Source organism: Mustela nigripes, chromosome 2 (genome assembly GCF_022355385.1).
Source record: "Mustela nigripes isolate SB6536 chromosome 2, MUSNIG.SB6536, whole genome shotgun sequence".
NCBI lineage: Eukaryota > Metazoa > Chordata > Mammalia > Carnivora > Mustelidae > Mustela > Mustela nigripes.
The window spans coordinates 194283027-194302267 of NC_081558.1; the positions used below are offsets into that span (position 1 = coordinate 194283027).

General features: G+C 34.5%; 1 protein-coding gene across 1 annotated transcript in view; it reads right to left on the reverse strand.

Annotated features, from left to right (window-relative positions):
• TMPRSS15 (transmembrane serine protease 15) overlaps nucleotides 1-18320 on the reverse strand; it is a 116775-nt gene extending 98455 nt beyond the window's left edge. The window contains exons 1-6 of the mRNA XM_059388380.1: nucleotides 18176-18320; nucleotides 15245-15375; nucleotides 14906-14973; nucleotides 6719-6870; nucleotides 4031-4075; nucleotides 2494-2529 (exon numbers count right to left, since the gene is read on the reverse strand). Of these exons, the coding sequence (XP_059244363.1) occupies nucleotides 2494-2529; nucleotides 4031-4075; nucleotides 6719-6870; nucleotides 14906-14973; nucleotides 15245-15375; nucleotides 18176-18320 (577 nt within the window). The remainder of the gene's footprint in view (nucleotides 1-2493; nucleotides 2530-4030; nucleotides 4076-6718; nucleotides 6871-14905; nucleotides 14974-15244; nucleotides 15376-18175) is intronic.
• Nucleotides 18321-19241: the final 921 nt, after the last annotated feature.

Consider the following 19241-nt stretch of genomic DNA (forward strand, 5'->3'; position numbering starts at 1 on the left):
TGTTCCCCTCTGTAAATCTATAGTATCTCGCTGTAGGAGAGGAAAAAGTGGGAAGGATGACTGGGGGCTCATGGATCCAGTAAGAGGAAACACGAGATGTTGCCATTTCCTTACCTTATTATAATTCTTTGAAGTTTGATTAAGGTAATTCAATAGTCTCCAATAAAAGGAGTGTTTTTGGTGAAAGGAATGATCAGATTTAAATAAGCATTACCAAATACAATTATCTTGTTTTAACCCTAGTCTTATTTTTTAAATATTTGTTTTTTTTTAATTAACATATATTATTTGCCCCAGGGGTACAGGTTGGTGAATCAGGCTTATACATTTCACAGCTCTCACCGTAGCTCATACCCTCCCCAATGTCCATAACCCAGCCAACCTATCCCTCCTCCTGACCCCGCAACAACCCTCAGTTTGTTTAGTGAGATTAAAGTCTCTTATGGTTTGTTTTCCTCCTGATCCAATCTTGTTTCATTTTATCCCTCCCTCGCCCCCAGGACCTCTTGTCCTGCCTCTCAAATTCTTCATATTAGAGAGATAAGATGATGATTGTCTTTCTCTGATTGACTTTAAATATTTCTTAAAAAAAAAAAAAAAAAGCAGCATTCAAATGCTTCCCCCCCCCTCAAGTCAGAAGGGAGAAGAAAGAAGGAATCTAACTTTGTGCCAGTCACGAATTCAGACAATAAGATTATCTCCCTTTTAATTCTCTCTATTATTGTCTCTCTATTATCTCTCTTTTAATTCTCATGATCATTCCCTAAAATCTATAATTTAATCTAAAGTTAAAAAAGAGGAAATAGCTTGCCAAACACCACATATAAAGTAATCGGTGCAATTAGTTAACGATGGATTTGCCTATGCCTTTTCAAGGATAGAGTACTGAATGTTCTGTTTTGATTTTCAGTTTACATATCAAATGCTTACAGTGTGAATCGGGCTGACTCTGGACTGATCCCACCCCTGTAGCTCACACGTAGGAAAGGAGATTTTGGCTTCACCTCCCATGAGCGCAAAGTATGGGTGAACTAACTCTCATGCTCTTTGACCCCCATTCAATATCTCCTTTGGCCAGAGGAAACTGGCATAAAGTTCATCCACTTCCTTCCATTTTTGACAAGTTCATCCTCAGGATAGTAAGGGAGGAACACTTACTTTTTAAGTAAGTGTTTAAGAAACGAAGACTTTCTTGCTTTAATGCTGATTCCTGTCCCTCCCTGCCCCACCCACCCCCAGCCCCGACCAATCATTCTGTGTATTTCTCTTAGGACACTGTATACACCTGAGATGTCTTCAGTACTGTGGTTCCTGTGAATCACTCAATGAATCAATAGACAATTAAAAATAGACACTAATTTGGATATTGGTTGCTGACTTTCAAAGTTTGAGAAAGATACTTCTCAAAATATGCTCCAATTATTTTTTTCAGCTTATTTTTAGACTGAGGGAATTAGCCATTATCAATCCTCAAAACTTTTTTTTTTTTTTCTGAAGTATGTTGTAAGGTGGTTTTAAACGCTGTAAAGTAATTTTCCACATTGGAGAGGAGACTTTGGGATCAAGAACAGTTTTAATTTTTAGTATACTGGGTTACTATATGAGTAACACCCAAACACAACTCCAAGCAGCCTCTTCCTACCTTAACAGTCTCTGGATTTGGAGGTGTGATGGATTGGTTCATAAAGGATTTTGGTTAATGATTTACATATCCCTTTGATTTTCAAACACCGGAATTATTAAGTCTTACACAGAAGGGCATTTATAGTTTTGTAAATGTAAAACTTGTACACGTATAACATTTTGTATGGATTCTAATAACATAAAAATGGCAATGTTAATTTAGGAGCTGAAGATCTATACAATATTAACTTTGTGGAGTTTATCTGAAGAAGTGAGGAACACACCCAGGTCATTCAATATGAAGACTAAATTAGGGCCAGAAAAGGCCATTTAGTTGACAAGCAGATAGACAGAAGCACAGTAAACAACTACTAGGAATCCAGAGAAACTGACACATGAAAGATATGTCTGGAAGTTAGCACAAAGTAGCTACTTTATGAGAACTTGTTGCTTGAGTGAATTCAAGGCTATTTTGGTGCTGGGTTAGCAAGGCATATTGAGTTGAGTCAGCAAGCTTTCCTACCTTGTATGCAGACAGAATAATCAAAGAAAAAAAAACTTCATATCTGATGAAACCTACATCTCTTCTGGCAAACATTTTGATCCTATTGGTGGCATTCTTAGCAACAGATAATAACCAGGGTTCTAACAGTGGACTGAGTGAGGTCAGCTAATCCAGGCATTAGCCTTAAATACTGCTGCTCACTTTTGGTGAAGTCTTAGGCTTAAGCTGCAATCTTTTATGCTCCAATTTTCTTATCCATAAAATAGGAGTAATATTAACTGCTGTGTTAGCAGAGAATTCTTAAGAGCCTAAAATAAAACCTAAGTGAAAACTTTTTAAAAGGTATAAATAAAATTAATACTGACCTGGAGTTGACAGAGGACTGTGGGTTGTTAGCTTGCCTGTGAAAATAAATGGAATTAAGACAATTATTACCTTTTAAAACTGATTATTAGAACTTCATTGTATATTTTCTCTATTTAATCCTTAACCTGAGAGTTTTTATAGTTACTGTGAATTATGATTATCTATTAGCTTAAGGATATGTCATTTGTATTTGGATCTAAGAATAAATCTTTTATGTTTTCATTGGTTTTTAGAATTGTAGAGCAGAGGTTTTTAGATTTTTACTCATCTTTTATTTTCTAAGTAAAGAAGATCATGTTATTCAATTATGAATAACTAAACACAAGGATTCATTAATTTCTCAATGGTTTTGGACTTAAATGTTCTAGGTTAATCTGATGTTATTTGAAATAGAAGGTTGGGATATGCTTAGGCCATGGGCTTTGGACTCCAGGGGATTTGCTTTTAATCCCAAGTTTGACACCTAATAGCTGTGTGACTCAGGGCACGTTGCTTATTACTTATTTCTTTTTAAGTGGAAAAACTATTACATCTCTACAGCATCATTCTGAGAATTAAATGAGGCAATGCTGGTAAAATGTAGTACCTGGCCCAAGTAGATACTTTAAAAAAAAATGTAGATCTTTCCAATACTATAAAATTGCTCATAATACTAGATAGTACCAAAATTAATATCTTTATAGTATTATAATAATCTATACCTTTAGAAAACATTTGTGTATAACTTTGATATTTAGAATGAGTCTGTAATATTTGGAAAAATTTTATTATTTGCATTTTATGGGAAGCAGATTTTCAGAGGAATAAAAAGATGTGCCCAGTGTTTCTGGTAGTTGGCAGAGCCTGGATTGATATTATGGCTCCTGACTTTAAATTATTTTTCTGCAACATAATAATTTTACACTTGGAGATAGATTAGGATAATTTGAAAATTTTTGATAATTTCCCAAAGCAAACTCTTTTGATAGTGGTGTGATCTTGGTGAGACAAAGTGAAGTTCTAAGTTTCATGCGCAATAATAACCATTGTAGTTAGAAAGATGGAATAATGGAATGCTGGAACAGAACAAAGTTAACATTAAGCTTTGGATTGTCCTTTCTCAAGAACACAGTACGTTCTGAAGTCATCATTTGATTATCTTTTAAATGTTTTTTCTTTCTTTATTCCTAGTGACCTTAGAAATATTATGGATTCATCTCCAAAGCTTCAGGATTTGAGCCACATTTTAGGATGCTACACACTCACACATACACACATACATAGGCTTACACACACTGTACATGCATACAAATGTATATAGAATTTAAAATATGAAAGGAACATTGAGATTGGAAATGTATGTCTTTGGCATGTGTAACTAGGCATGATAAAATCTGCAAGATTATGAATTACATTGTTCTTAACCAAATGTAAACTTCTTATATTTTAATATGAAGAATAAATGTCTCCGCTAGGGCTATTGCAAATATCCTTTTATAATGTCATGCAGTTTGATTATCACCAAGTTATATTTTTTAAAATGCCGTAAGTACTGACCTGAAGTTGTTGCAGGACTTACTGTAGAGAAATTCCCCAAAGAGGCTGGAATAAAGTAAAGTTGATTTCAAGTTCGGTATTATAATATAAAAATATTATGAAACAGTGAGTGCAGTTTTAATATAATTAAAGGGCATCTGTTCTTCTAGAGTTCCCATTTTATCCTAACTCATGCTGGATGTTTCTATCATTATTTGATTGTAATACATTTGATGATTTCCAGAATCTCTATGTTCTCTCAATAAAATTTACCTATGCAAAATATTTGCTTTCTTTTGCTCATTTAAGAAAGATACCTATTCATTGTAGTTATATAGGATATTTTATGTTTAAGACATGTACTATAACATTGCACACCACATCATTTTAAACTTAGAATCAATGGTTTTGCCCTAAAATATATGGAAGATATCAAAATAATATTGCACATAATAATAGCTACTGAGAACCGAGTCTTATTTAATCATGAAGTCGGCTTTTCACATAAAAGGTAAAATAGCTGTTTTCCTTTAAAATGTTTAATAGTTTTAAAGATATAATGACAACTATGAAAGATATAAAGGAAATCAAGTCATACCTTATGAAAAACCTCATCCAGTCAGTTTGTTTTTATTCAAAGCTGTATTTATGATAAGTACGCGAAGAGTTATAGCCTCTTCTAGTAACTAGGTTGTTTGTTTCAGTATTTCTTAATTTCTTAATTGTCTTGTTCCTACAAGATCTATAGACACTTCATAAATAATATATAGTAGATTATTGATGAAAAAGATAACAAAATAACATTTATAAGATTTTTTCATAAAGATTTTCATATTTTACTTTCTTACTCTGATTTGGCTGTCAGCTATACAAAAGTCCATGGTATTCATGAACATGTCATCTAATTTTAAATGTAATAAATTTAAAAAGCTGCTTGTGACACTAAATATTAAATTTATATATCTAAAATTAAGCTTGGTATTATGTTTATGAATATGTCCTAACATAGTTCAACAAATTAAATGTAACTTCAAAGTGTGGAGCATATTCTTGAGTTGATGTTGTGATATGGTTTACTGCACCCATGGTATTTATTCTAGGTTAACTCGAGGATATGCTTTTATTGAGTAAATATATATTTTTTAAGGTCACCCCCAAAAAACCCAACTGTAGGGAGTCATGAAAATAAGTTTCAGCATATCTGTTAATTCATTTGCCATTAAAGACCTCTAGAAACTGATGCATATTCAACTAAAGATAGTAAGAAACCAAGTTTCTGAAAGAAAATGACTAATGAGAAAGTATGGATCCAGGCCGTTCAGAGATAAAACAAGCAAATGAGTGTAATGGAAAAGAGCACAGACATTGGGGTTAGATCGCCTGGGTCAGAATCTTCCATCAAACTCTGAATAACTGTATGATGTAAGGCTATTTATCAATGTTATCTGTGCTTTGGTCTTCTCATCTCTAAAATGGGGGGAAGGGTGACAGTAAAGACACCATGTAATACAATTAGCATAAAAGTTAAACATGTCAAGAAGTAAAGCACCTATTCTAACCTAGAGTAGTAGCTTTTAGCTCATGTGAATCAAAGATTCCAGTCTTTACTCCAGCAGTTGTGCCAGAGGGAACCAAGTCATCACTAGAGGAGGCTCTGAAGAGCATTGGTTGCCTTCTCATTACACAGGTGCAACAGGATGCAACAGGAGGCTCAACGAAAAAGAAAACTGTGCTTGATGAACTGATACTGTAAGGAAAAGCAACCAGAGGTCTGCAGCTTCAGATCTACTATCACAAAATCAAAAACAAATAAAAAAAGTCAGCATGGCTTTTATACATTTGCTTTAAAGACAAACATATACTGACTGATCTCATTCTGTAGTAAAATAAATAAATAAATGATAGTAATAAAATAAAATATTTAAAGACAAAACTGCTTAAAAGTTGGTCTTTATTCCATTTGATGTGGGTATTTATATATTGATTCATTTTCTAAAGCCCAACAATTTCTAAATTCCAAAACATACTGGACTCCAAGGTTTACAGATAAGGAATGATGGGCCTGGCAAATCAGTAGTATTGTTTTCAACCAAAATGAAGACATAATGTAAATGTTGAACTGAATTGAATGAATGGAGGACAACTAGAATGGAAAATTTAGAACAACCTAAGCATTGATAGACGTTATTGTTCTGCTATTATTTTTGATTACTCTCTTTCCCTTTGATTGATTCTTATTTTAAAATTACTTATTTTAAAAACGAAGTTTTATTTTTTATTAATAAGTATCCAGGATGAATCAAACTCTTTGACCTCTCTATTTTTCCTTATCCTTCTTGACATTTGACTTTGTAATTTAATAATGCCCATGAGTCTATCAGAAAGTAATGAGTAGTCACTTACTGTTGGATGGTTCCTGCAAAGTCAGGGTGTGCTTGACAAACACCAAGAATGTGATGAGACCCACAAACATGTATGTATGCCAATATTTGCACGATCTTTTTTGATATTTTACAAACTTTTCCTGACTGATACTTTCCTTCAAATACGGTTTCTCCGTATTTCACATTTCTCATGTAAATGTGCTACCTCAGGCAATAAGACATGTTCCTAAAGTCAAGGACGATCCCACTGCTTCCCTAGTATATAGCTAGAATTTTAATTTCATAGCTTAATGATTCAAAGAAATCAAATAATGTTCACAGATACCTGTGATATCTATGCTGTTCAAATCAATATGGAAAGTGACCAGTTGGCTGGATTTATTTGCTTCAATGCCTTGAATCAGTTCTTCTTTTACATTTTCATCTGACACCCACTGGGCAAAGAAAAGGTCAAATATAACTATAACGCTGCCATTTCTGCAAAGCAAAAGATGATATAAGAGGGAAAAGTCAGCCTTCATCAAATGATTTGTGCTTAATTCGTGTAAGGTGTCTTTTAAAATCTCTATAGTTCTCACCTTATTACACCCGTGTAGTAAAACTTGGTAGGTTATGTCAAATATTATCTTTATTGTATAGGTGGAAGAAAAAAAATTGAAAGACTAAATGTTTCTCTAAGAACACAGACATATCCAGAATTGGGATCTTGAGTTTTCTGCATTAGAACCCTAATCCTCAGGCCATGTATTTCCCAGGGTTATCTGCGCCAAGTAAAACACAATCACATGGTATCATGATGTTTACTCTTAATTTACTGTTTTAAGGAAAGAAAAGTGCATATCTGTAATTTTTCACAGGTGACTTTTAAGTAAGGAGAAGTCTAAGAGAGTTTTACTGATTTTAGAGAAGTTTCCTATATATAAATTTATATATATATAAAGGTCTGATAGCAAGCTTAGAGCAACAAATCTATATCTATCCTTTCTTCTTTGTTCTTAATATAAAATATCAAAATATTTCAAGGGATAGAAAGAAAGAAGACACATACACTTGGGATTTGGGGTCTATTCAGTCAGTCTCATGGTCAAAAGCTGGGATTATTTTGCCTACATTATTTCTGACCAGAACATTAGAATTCAGTTATATGGCCCAAATCATATTCCTTTTTATTTGCTCCCTGTTTTGTAACATACATTTAAAAAGTTTTCTTCGTTGGGGATTTGTTAACAGTTTAAAGAAACATAAAAATGAACAAATTTTTGGCCCAAAAGAGCGACTTGAAAGACTTTTGCTCTCCTGGCCACACAAGTGCTTGGCTCACAGTATTCTTTTAGGGTAAAACACTTAGGAAACAAACTAATCCTGATCTTCATTGTATGCCCTTCAGAAAGCTGGGGGCTACTCAAAGCACACTCGGATCCTAAAGGGGAAGACTAGGGACAGTGAAATTGTGGATTGTATGTTTGCTGATTCTGAAATTTTGGCAGTTACACTCATATCCTTGTGGTGTCTGTAAGTTAATGAGGTTCTTCAAGGAATTCATCAATTCTAAAAACCCTCTTTATCTATTTTTCCATACCACTACCTTGGTAGAGTGTAGAATATATCTATATATATATATTTTTTTTCCACCAGAACTATATATAGGACCAGAACATTCCTTGAAGATCATAGTAGATTGGCATTGCCTCTAGGTGTGATAGTCCTCCTTTAAGTCTATGCTACTATCCAGGTTCATAGTTTAGCAGAAGTGATTCCTTTCTACAGAGCTGGTTTTTCATTTCTGAAATCAACTGGCTTACTCTGATATAATAATTTCACATTTCACCTTTATTAAATAGATTAGGGTAAAAAGAATGTTTAACTTTGCTTAAATCATAGTAACCAAATCTTATAAATGAGAAGGTTCCTTAGTAATGGTTTAATTCAGGGTTCCCCAAACTTACCCATACATACATAGAACCACTTGCTTTGTATGTATCATTACTTTGATAATGATACATGTTGTCACACACTATTTTTTAATCTACTTTTCCACTTTCACTAATTTTTCCATGCTGGCTGATCCCTAATTTTATTTGAGAATAACCGTCTATTTTCTCAGAAAAGGTGATTTCTCCAACAATTCCTTATGTCAATGACAGTTTTATTCATGGGTATATGACTGAGACTTGAATGGAATCTGAGGCGACAATGATGAGAAACTTCAGGAAAGTTTGTCCATATCTAACTGGGGAAGGCTCATAGTAGACTACTCTTCTTTACTGAACATTATCATATTTACATATGATTGCCGGAACTGCCATTTCCACCTTGGGACCATGAGACAAGCTATGATTGACAAGCTAAATATGGCATAGTGAAAGAAGGAATTAAATTCTTGATTATATGATTGTCATTGTACCATTGAATTAACCTCTGCTGAAACCTTCAGTTTTCTTGTGATGTCAGATGATAAGCATTTGCTGGCTGTGGCATTTTTAGTCATGTGTTCTGCTAATTGCAGTTTTAAAAATCCTAAGTGTCATACAACTTTCAGGCTTTATTCCATATTTATTTAAAGAAAAGCTCCAGGAAAGGAAGATTACTCTATTTTTTGCACCTGATATTGGCCAACAATGTTATTTTAGCAATAAGGAGATTGAGACTCAGACTAATGTAGGTAACTTTGCCCAGAGTTATACGCTTATTACTGTAAGTGATAGGAATGAAATCCAGAGCCTCCATTTCCCCAGGTGCATTTCTACATAGTTCCTATTCCATACCACCAACACTGCCACTATCAACACCATGGGAACTATTTGTCAAGAGGAAAGACAATGCAACACATTTGCTTAGATGCACGTCTAGGTTTTTATCTTGCAATGGTACCAGATTTTTATATCCAAAATAGATAGGGAAAACAGCTAGTTGAGTTTTGGGGGGAAGAAGGGATAGGTCTTTTTTCCTTCCATAATTCTGAGAGATAAAATCTTCTCTTTTCTTTTCCTCTCTTTCTCCCTCTGCCTCTCTCTGTTCTCCTCTGTGGCATTCTCCCCCCGCTCCTAGTTCCCTCTCAACTTTCCCCTTTTCTCTTCCTCCCTCTTCTTTAACTATGTCTCCTTAACCACCCTTTGTCCCCAGACAGTTAAATCTACTATGGACCAAGATTAAATACCTTTCTCTATCTTCATAACTACATTTTAATTTTACCCTTGGTTACACAGCAGATAGTTTAAATTCTGATAAAATCTCATTTCTTTCCCTCTCTCTCTCTCTCTCTTTTTTTTTTTTTTTAAGTTGTACTTATTTATATGAGAGAAAGTATGAGTGTGCAAGCAGGGATAGGCACAGTGGGAGAGAGAGAGAGAAATCCTTAAGAGATTCCCCACTGTGTGCTCAGCCCTACAGAGGCTCCATCCCAGATTTTGGGATCATGACCTGAGCTGAAATAGAATTGGCCGCTTAACTGACTGAGGCACCCAGGTGCCCCTCCGTTATTTCTTTATGTAATTTCTTCATATTTAATTTGACTGAACACTTGCCTTTATTTTGTTAGAGTTAGGGAGTAAAGAGGTAAGGCATCTTTGATAGAGAAAGTACAAGTCTGGAACTTTCCTTCCCTGATTTGAAAGTACTGGACTAGTTCATTCTCAGGCACAAAACATTTTGAATAAAAGATGTATCTTCTTGGTTGCAAATTATACATTGCAGTCAATTATTTACACTTTGGAAGGACAAGAGTTTCAGATTCTATATCCATATACAGTTTTATTTGTTTATTTATTTTTACAAATAACTTTCTTTTGTTTTTATTTTAATTTCAGTTAGTTAATGTATATCACATAGTGTTTTATTTTTTTGAATTTCTTTTCTCATTCACCGTAAAGGCTGAGATAAGAGGCATATATGTAGAAATCAGGAAAATCATAATAAATATTTGTGTTTTACCTAATGAGAACTCGACAGCTGTTATTTGATTAGTTGGATACTGATCCTGATCACTGCTGTGAGATTGATTTTATTTATTAAAGTAAATGAGAATTCTTCCTTTAGGGAAATAACCACCACCACCTAAGAATGGCTATTTTCATTTCAAAGTACTTATTTCAGTGGAATATCTGTTTTCTTTTTTCTTAAAGCAGATAAATTCTATCATTGCACAGAAAGCCTGTGTGCAATAAATCAAAATGTTTCTTATCTCTTATTTTCTTAATGATATTGATAACCTCTAGGGTTGCTGAGTAAACAAAAGTCTTGTTTCCTAACTTTGTGACTCATCTGTGCTCAAAGTGCAAAATAAATCACTTATTGCCACAAAGGGTAAACAGCATTTTATTAAAAGAATCAACTGCTAAATTGCCCAAACATTTGGGCTAAATGCCCAAAACACTTTCCACAAAGCATATTGTTCCCAGAGGAGAGATCAAACTCGCAGAGTGGCCACACACACACACACACAAATGCACACAATTTAACATACAATCTGGGGATTGACATCAAGTTAATGCTTTTATTTTCATTTTTTTATTTTAATTTTTAACTTTTTAGTGTTTTTTCATTATGGTATGTTAGACACCATACAGCAATGTTTTTAAAAGGAAGAAAGGATACCTTGGTGACTCAGTTTAGTTTTCTGACTGCTCTAATTTGACCATATACCCATAAATATAGGATGAGTTGAATTGAAATCAGTAACCAAAAGGAAAATAGGTATTTTAAAGGATTTTTGATATATTTTTCATAGTTTACGTGGTAGTTAGTTGAGAACTTACTTATTTCTGTTGCCTGATTTTATCAATTGGAGTTTAAAATAATTTGTAAAGGGGGGCCAGGGTGGCTCAGCGAATTAAAGCTTCTGCCTTCACCTCAGGTCAGGATCCCTGGGTCCTGGGATCAAGCCCCTGTATCTGACTCTCTGCTCAGCAGGGCGCCTGCTTTCCCCTCTCTCTCTGCCTGCCTCTCTGCCTACTTGTGATCTCTGTCTGTCAAATAAATAAATAAAATATTAAAAAAATAATTTGTAAAGCTAATTAGGAGTCTGCCACTTTATTCTGAATATGTCATTTTATAAATGATTATTTAAATAAACCTGATTGTTTGCTTCTTGCTTTCTTTCTTGCTTCTGAATTTTTTTTCCTATCCTTCTCTTCTCAGTCTCCCAGAGAGCTGAGACTTATAATTTATCTTACAGACATTTTCATGCAATTCCTTTGCATGCAATGCAAAAGAGTTCTGATTTAAAAATAGTTTAGCTACATCCGGGTATGAGTATCTCTTCAATGATAAAGTGAATTATTTGTAAATCATTATAAAATATATATCAAGGTTTAGCTACTACATTGCTTTTCTAGGTAGCTATAAAGGAGGATAAAGAAATAATTCCTCAGCCCGAATAATTTATAGTTCCCAATATAGTGACTTTTACCATCTAGAGAAATAAAAGAGTACTTATTAAACATCAGAGAAAATGCTGGGGTTTTGATAACCCACCAAGACTGTGTATAAAATTCTATATTCAGCAATTTTTCCCAATCTAGTGAAAGTAAAGTTATCCAGCTTGTTGTAAGCATGTGGATAGGAAGAATTCCATTAGCAAAACTATCCTAATAAATTCTGCAATAGACTCCAGGCTCTGTATGGATGTCACTGGGCTGAGCCTGATATAAGAGGCAAATACCTGGGATACCTCTTCTTCAGAAATGCAAAAGCCTTTGAGAAATCTGAATTAATGATTTAATGCTGAGCTCCACACTCGATCCTCTACAAAACTGGAAAAGGGAAATTGGATCCACACCCCCCCCAAATAGACAAATTGCTTAACGCGGCAAAAAAAAAAAAAAAAAAAAAAAAAAAAAAAAAAAGTCTTGTATGCGCCTTTTTATCCTCACGGAGTATCTAATAAATATGTTAAAAATACCCCTTTGAATAAGGAAGATGTGGTCCATACACATTATGGAGTATTATGCCTCCATCAGAAAGGATGAATACCCAACTTTTGTAGCAACATGGACTGGACCGGAAGAGATTACGCTGAGTGAAATAAGTCAAGCAAAGAGAATCAATTATCATATGGTTCCAATTATTTTTGGAGCATGACAAATAGCATGGAGGACAAGGGGAGATGGAGAGGAGAAGGGAGTTGAGGGAAATTGGAAGGGGAGGTGAACCATGAGAGACTATGGACTCTGAAAAGCAATCTGAAGGTTTTGAAGAGGTGGGGGGGGTGGGAGGTTGGGGGAACCACGTGATGAGTATTAGAGAGGGCACGGATTGCATGGAGCACTGGGTGTGGTGCAAAAACAATGAATACTGTTACACTGAAAAGAAATTTTAAAAAAATAATAAAATCTTAAAACACCAAAAAAATACCCCTTTGAGAAAGACAAAACAACAACAAAATAAACAAAAACAAGCAAGTATACGAACAAAAATCTTTCCTAAGAGTCCACATGTATCCTTCCAGTCCTGATACTGAGCCTATGAAAGAGATTTTCAGAGATAATAAGCCCTGGAAAACAAGAGTAGAAGCCTCTGTACAATAGGTAGGAATGAAGGCAGTCAGTGGGTGTAGGACTGTCTGGCCTTGGGAACCAAGATGTTATGAATATTCAATGAGATTAAAGAATGATGAGTTGTAGGTAGATAAATAGATAAGAAAGAAGAAAAGAAAGAAAGAGAGGAGAGAGAGAGAGAGAGAGATTTATTATCTTTTTGTTCTTGGTGTTTTCATTGTGACGCCACCAATAGAATTAGTTTTGTGACAAGAAATGGTGAGGCCCTGAGTTTTCTTCTGCTCATGAAATAATCCTCATTTGACTTGTTACTGTTTTTCTAAGCATGATCTCTGACTTTGACTTGAACTTCCTTCCTCTATATGGCTTTTAAGAAGGAAGGATTCTTTCATTAATGTCTCTACTCTTGTCAAGAATGGGTATCCACTATCTTTGTCGCCAGGCGGTCTGACTCAGTCATCTGTGATCTGAGGTAGATTAGTCTTTCTGCGTAGTTAGATTCCTTGCATTTATCCAATGACCTAGAGTTCCTTATGGCTTCCATTTGAGAAAAAGTTAAACATCAGGCTCCTGGACTTTACACTGCACACCCTCCTAATGTCTCAACATCTTGGTTGTTACTCATGGACAGCTAGAAATATAATTAATATGCTTTTCCCTTTCTATGCATTGCATACATGTTTACAACCCATCCTTAGAAGCCATGAAACACCAGTCCAGGTCACCTCCTGCAGGGATTCTTACCTGACACTCTAGCCCCAGTAAGGTTTGTCCCCAATCTGCTCACTCAGTGATTGTACCAACATATAAAGTAACAATTGTCATACCATAATATAATTGTCAATTTGTCTCTCTTGTTAGACTATGAGCTCCCTCAGAATAAAGAATATGTCTTTGATATCTGTATTTCCAGAACCTAGTTAATGTCTATCTCAGTGTATGTGCACTTTATATAAAGTTCTAGAAAATAAATAAACCTTTCCCTTGATACCTGTTGTTGACATATTGATTACTATGTTAGGTGCTACATGTTTTCTTTAACTTGTCCTACAGATATAAAAATAAGTATACTCTTACAAGGGCATTAACTTTCGTTAGAATAGAATTTTAATTAAAAAAAAAAATCTAAACTAGCTCCCTGGAAGCATAGGAGTGTTATGAATTCAAGAGTCCCTTAGGTTGGAAAGGTGGGTGGTGGAAGGCTTTGTGAAAGATGCAAGACACAGTCTGAGAGGCAGGAGACAAGACTACCTATGGAGAGGAGAAGGATGCTATTTCTAGTACAGGAAGAAGAACTGATGCAGCATACAAAGGTGGAAATTCATTTATTCTGTAAAAAATTAAGAACTACAAAGAGGATCAGTGGGTGAGAGCCAAAGAAAGAGACATGGTTGGAAATAAATAATTTTCTAGCAACTGAAGTTAGAAACAAATAAAAAAAAAAATCAGTAACAGTGATGCTCACAGCAATGTTGAAAAGGGAATACTAATTCTTATCAGATATCCTTGTATGAAGGAATCCATTCTAAATTGTCTGAATCTCTTTCTTTTGTTGGATGATAATGAATTTCCAAACAAGGCTGTGGGCATTCCAGCCTGAAGCAGGGAAGCAAGGGCTAGATGACATCATTTAAAATTTCCTTCTCTCTCCTATGACTTACAGTGTAAATGGAATGTAATGAGTGAATGTCTTCCACATGTTCAGAGCAAATCAAACTCTATCGTCACTTGCATACCTCCAACCCCAGCCCCCTCCATGGGTCTCTGCAAGATTTTACTCAGGAAAGAGAAACATGTTAACATAAGATAAATTACCCAGAGTAATTATTTGTACTAATATGAAAGTTTATGCTGTGCCATTTTTCTCACAAAATCCTCAGGAAAATGTTGAAAATTTTAAATGTTCCCTTTTCTTCTAACCCTAGAACTCTCTAGCAAATGTTAGTAAATATCAGCAAAAAGTCCCTATTTTATGATTGTGCTCTTTTATCAATAGAAAATTTTTGAGCTATACTTACTCAAATTGTAACATTCTTGAGTTTTTATATTCATTTTTCAGATTACTTGATTGAAAGATCTCATCCATCTAAAAAATAAGTTTTAAAAAGCATATTATATTTAAGACAAACTTTTATTAAACACTTCAAACCAACTGATCTTTCTGTTCTGATTAGAATTGGATTACAGACATTTTTCCTTTGTGGGAATGGGACTCAAACATTTAAGCTTCCTGGGCATATTACATTTATCTGCTAATTTTCTCAAAGTAAGAAAATGGATCTACATATCTTCTGGCAAGTAGTTAGTGAAACTATGCTTTGAAATTTTAAATCAGCTGGAAAAAGACAGCCTCCTACCATTTGCTGAAGGTCAAAAGCAAGAATTTTGAAATCCGCTGAGAGTTTGTCTTGTAAGTTAGGATTGTATGTTGCTCCAGATGTTATTTTCAATGTTCCTCTGGTTTTGTGACTTTCTCCAAACACTGCATCTACATGAATTAATAAGAAATGTGAGTTATGAATAAGAGAGAATATGCACATTCCATCTAATACTCAGAAGTAGTGTTCTTGCTTCGTGTATTGATGTGGTAGCTCCTGTATTTTTCTTTACAGACTTCATGTTCCATTATTAGGTGCGTGCGTGCGTGTGTGTGTGTGTGTATGTGTGTGTTTATGTGGTTGTTTTACAGAATTAAAAATAATCTTCTTTATCCTACTAATTTGTTTTTCTTTCTTTGAAGTCTACCACGCAGTCCAAGCTTCCCAGTGTGTGTGTGTGTGTGTGTATGTGTGTGTGTGTGTGTGTGTAACAACTGAGATTCCTGTTGGAAGATATGGGATAAACATTCACCAATTTTGGGAACTGATTCAGGGAATCATGGTGAGAAATGGACCATTAAAAGTTTTAGAAGTTCTGTAGTTGCTTTCAGATACTTCTTGAACACCTAGCATCCAGGGACACTGTTGGTTTTCTACAATGGATTGCTGTGAAGGTTTCAGTGTGTGTGTTACTTTGAAACATAGACTTGAAATTACTTCTTTTATTCTAATAATGATAAAGTTGGCATGTACAACATTTTGCCATTAGATAGTGATCATTGTTATTGGAGAAGTTACTGAGAATGTCGCAGAAAGTGTATTAACTCAATATAAGAAAATGTAAAGGAAAAGGTAACAAATTGAATATAAATGTGGGTGATGAGTTGTGCCATCAAGTCTCGCGTAATCCCTTTAGCAGAATATCTTTTTTGATATATATTTAAATTTAAAATGAGACTCTTCAACTGAGTCACAATGATGAAACCCTTTGCAAATGTATTAATAGTGATACATAATTCTCACATTGTAATATGAGAAGATGTTATTTTTTTCTTTCCCCAGGTGGGGAAATTGGAACTAAGATTCCCTATGAAAATTTCCCAAGGTGATAAAGTTAGTAAGTGACAGGTTTGGAATTTGGATGTAGGATTGACACAATTTAGAACCCAGGCTCTGTGATATATTGATGTCAAACTTCCCAGTCCAGAAGGAACATTAGAAATAATATTTTAAGCAATAAACTGGCATTCAGTCTAAACAGTTATCATTGCATAATCGATTAACTATTATCATTTAGGTCATTCTATTTGTTTTTAAATACTCAAAATTACATTTAGATTTGCATGTTTAAATATGAAAGACAAGGAAAGACTGAAGAACTGTCCTGCATTGGAGGAGGCTGAGGGAATAGGATAACTAAATCCTGCATAGGAATCTGCTTTGGATCCTGAACAGGTAAAGAGCATTAGTAGGAAAACTGGTAAAACATGATTAAAATGTGTGGTTCTGTTAATAATACTGTGCCAATGTTAGTTTCTTGGTTGTGCCAACTGTACTATGGATATATAAGATACTGACATTAGGGGAAGCTGGGAAAAGGTTATGTAAGAACCCTACAATTTTCGCAACCTTTTTGTAATTCTAAAATGATTATCAGTAAAAAATAACACAGTGTATGGAAGGTAGCATGTCTTATGTCTTCTGGAGCTCTATTACAGATTTAACTCAACTCTTTTTGTATTTAGTTGTTCATTATTAAATCATGTTAACATTTATAAATATTTATTTTAATTTTACTTATAAAATCATTTTTATACCTTCATTGAACATCAAAGATTCCAATGGACTTTAAAATGATTACATAGCCTTCTGGTTATTTACAGCATTTAAGTAAAGCACCCGCTGTTCTAAAAGACTAAGTGAACCTCTGCATAAAATACCCCAAATCTTCTTTCTCCTAAAATACATCCCTTGTAGATAGCTATAGTATTTAAATGAGATTGTATTGGAATTATTTTATAAAACTAAGTACTGATGCACATTTAAGAATTTACTTAAATTAGCCTCTGATTCTTCACCTCTAAAACGAGGGTAACTTCGGAGCACCTGAGTGGTACAGTTGGTTAGGCGTACAACTCTTGGTTTGGCTCATGTCATGATTTCATGGTCATGAGATTAACCCCAAGCAGGGCTCAGGGCTCATCAGGAAGCAGAGTCTGTTTGGGATTCTCTCTCTCCCTCTTCCTTTGCCCTTCCCACTTGTGCTCTCTTTATCCTTCTTTTTTTCTCTCTGAAATAAATAAATAAATCTTTAAAAACAAACAAGTAAATAAATAAAATGAGGGTAACTATAACAACTAACTCACAAGTTTGTTGTAAGAAAAGAATACATTTGAAGATCATTGAAAATCTAATGGTATAGATAATTTAACTCTAAATAAGAGTTACTTTTCCCTATTTCCATTCATTACAAATTGTTATTCAGGCATTGTGAGAACTTTCTAAGTCTACAATTACATCCAAGCTCCCTTATATTGTTGCAATTCAAATCCTTGGACTAGTAAGAACATTAAAATATTGTTCTCTAGAAATAAGCAATGTATTTTCTTTAACCTTGCCTATTTATTGACTTGACCAGTCAACAATATTTTATTATGTTTATGATTTAAATTGTATCAGAAGGAATCCAGGGGCTGTGAAAGCTACTTAGTTATTTGTTCAAGTCAAAAACTTAACCCTTTTCATTTTACAAGCTTAGTCTCATGCTTGAATTCTGAATTAAATTTCAAATTATACATGAGCTAATTTTCCAATATTCTGTGAAGTGAACTACTGAAAGTATCTGAATGGAACATAGATATCCTGTCATGAAAGTATAGCAACGAATAAAACATATTGGCGGGAGAACTGAGATGAAAATGGGCACATTCATCTGGGAACTGCTTCATCAACCAAAGCCAAGGGACTTACCTCTTTCTGATTCCTTGATTGCCAGCCAAGACACAGCAAATAATCCAGCACAGACGACCACCAATAAGACAAAGAGAGCTGCAAACAGGACCTCATAGGTGCTGAGAGAAAGGTACCTTGAAGGTTTATTTCTTTTTGACACCATTTTTGGTTTTTGAAAGTGTGCTAATCTAAGAACTGGAAAAGAATATAGAGCCTTCAGCCAACCAGAGCTTGAAACCTCTCAAGTTGTTTAGGATTTATAAAGCGACCACATGAGTCTACCTTAGTGTTACTAATCAACATAAATGAGCTGTGTACGTCTCTTCAGCAACATTATGTCTCTATACGTTAAATAGCTTAAAAAGGGTGGTTAATCTTTAAAAAGATATTAATGAGTAAAGATATGTCCAGAGTTATAAATGTTAATCACCTGAACCATTTGTTGAAGTGAATGAAATTGAATGCACGTTGTAAAGAAAAATGACGCTATCATTTCAAGAACTGGTAAGAAAAATGTGAAATTCATGGCAAACAAATTAGTCATTAGGCAGATGTACTTGATATTTGAGGAGACTCTAACAGATCAACCTTCTACCCTCTGACTCAGGTCATTATTAAGGCATTTCTCCTGTTCTAGGTAGGTATAGACATTCTAAAAATAACTTTTATGTACAGGTATGTATTAAGCCCAACATGTATATTAATAGATCTCGGTCTCCCTCTCCCCCATCCTCCTCCTCCTTCCCTTCCTCCATCCCTCTTCCTCTCTGTGTGCGTGTGTGTGGATATATGTTTATTTGTATGCACATATATGTATTTCCTACTGAAATAATTACAGATTTTGTAATCTTCATTATATCGCCCATGTGAAGTCATGCAATGTAAGGTAGTATTGATTTAACTTAAAGGAAAGTCTCCTTTAACAAAGTATCACATGTCTACTCTTTATGGCCTTGTATGGTGACCAGTGAATGGGAGTAGCTGCTGAGGGAGGGAAAAAAAAATTGTTTCTATTTTAAGAAAGTATTCTGGGTGGGGAAGACATTACTCACTTGTCCTGAACTTTATCTTTTTTAAACACGCT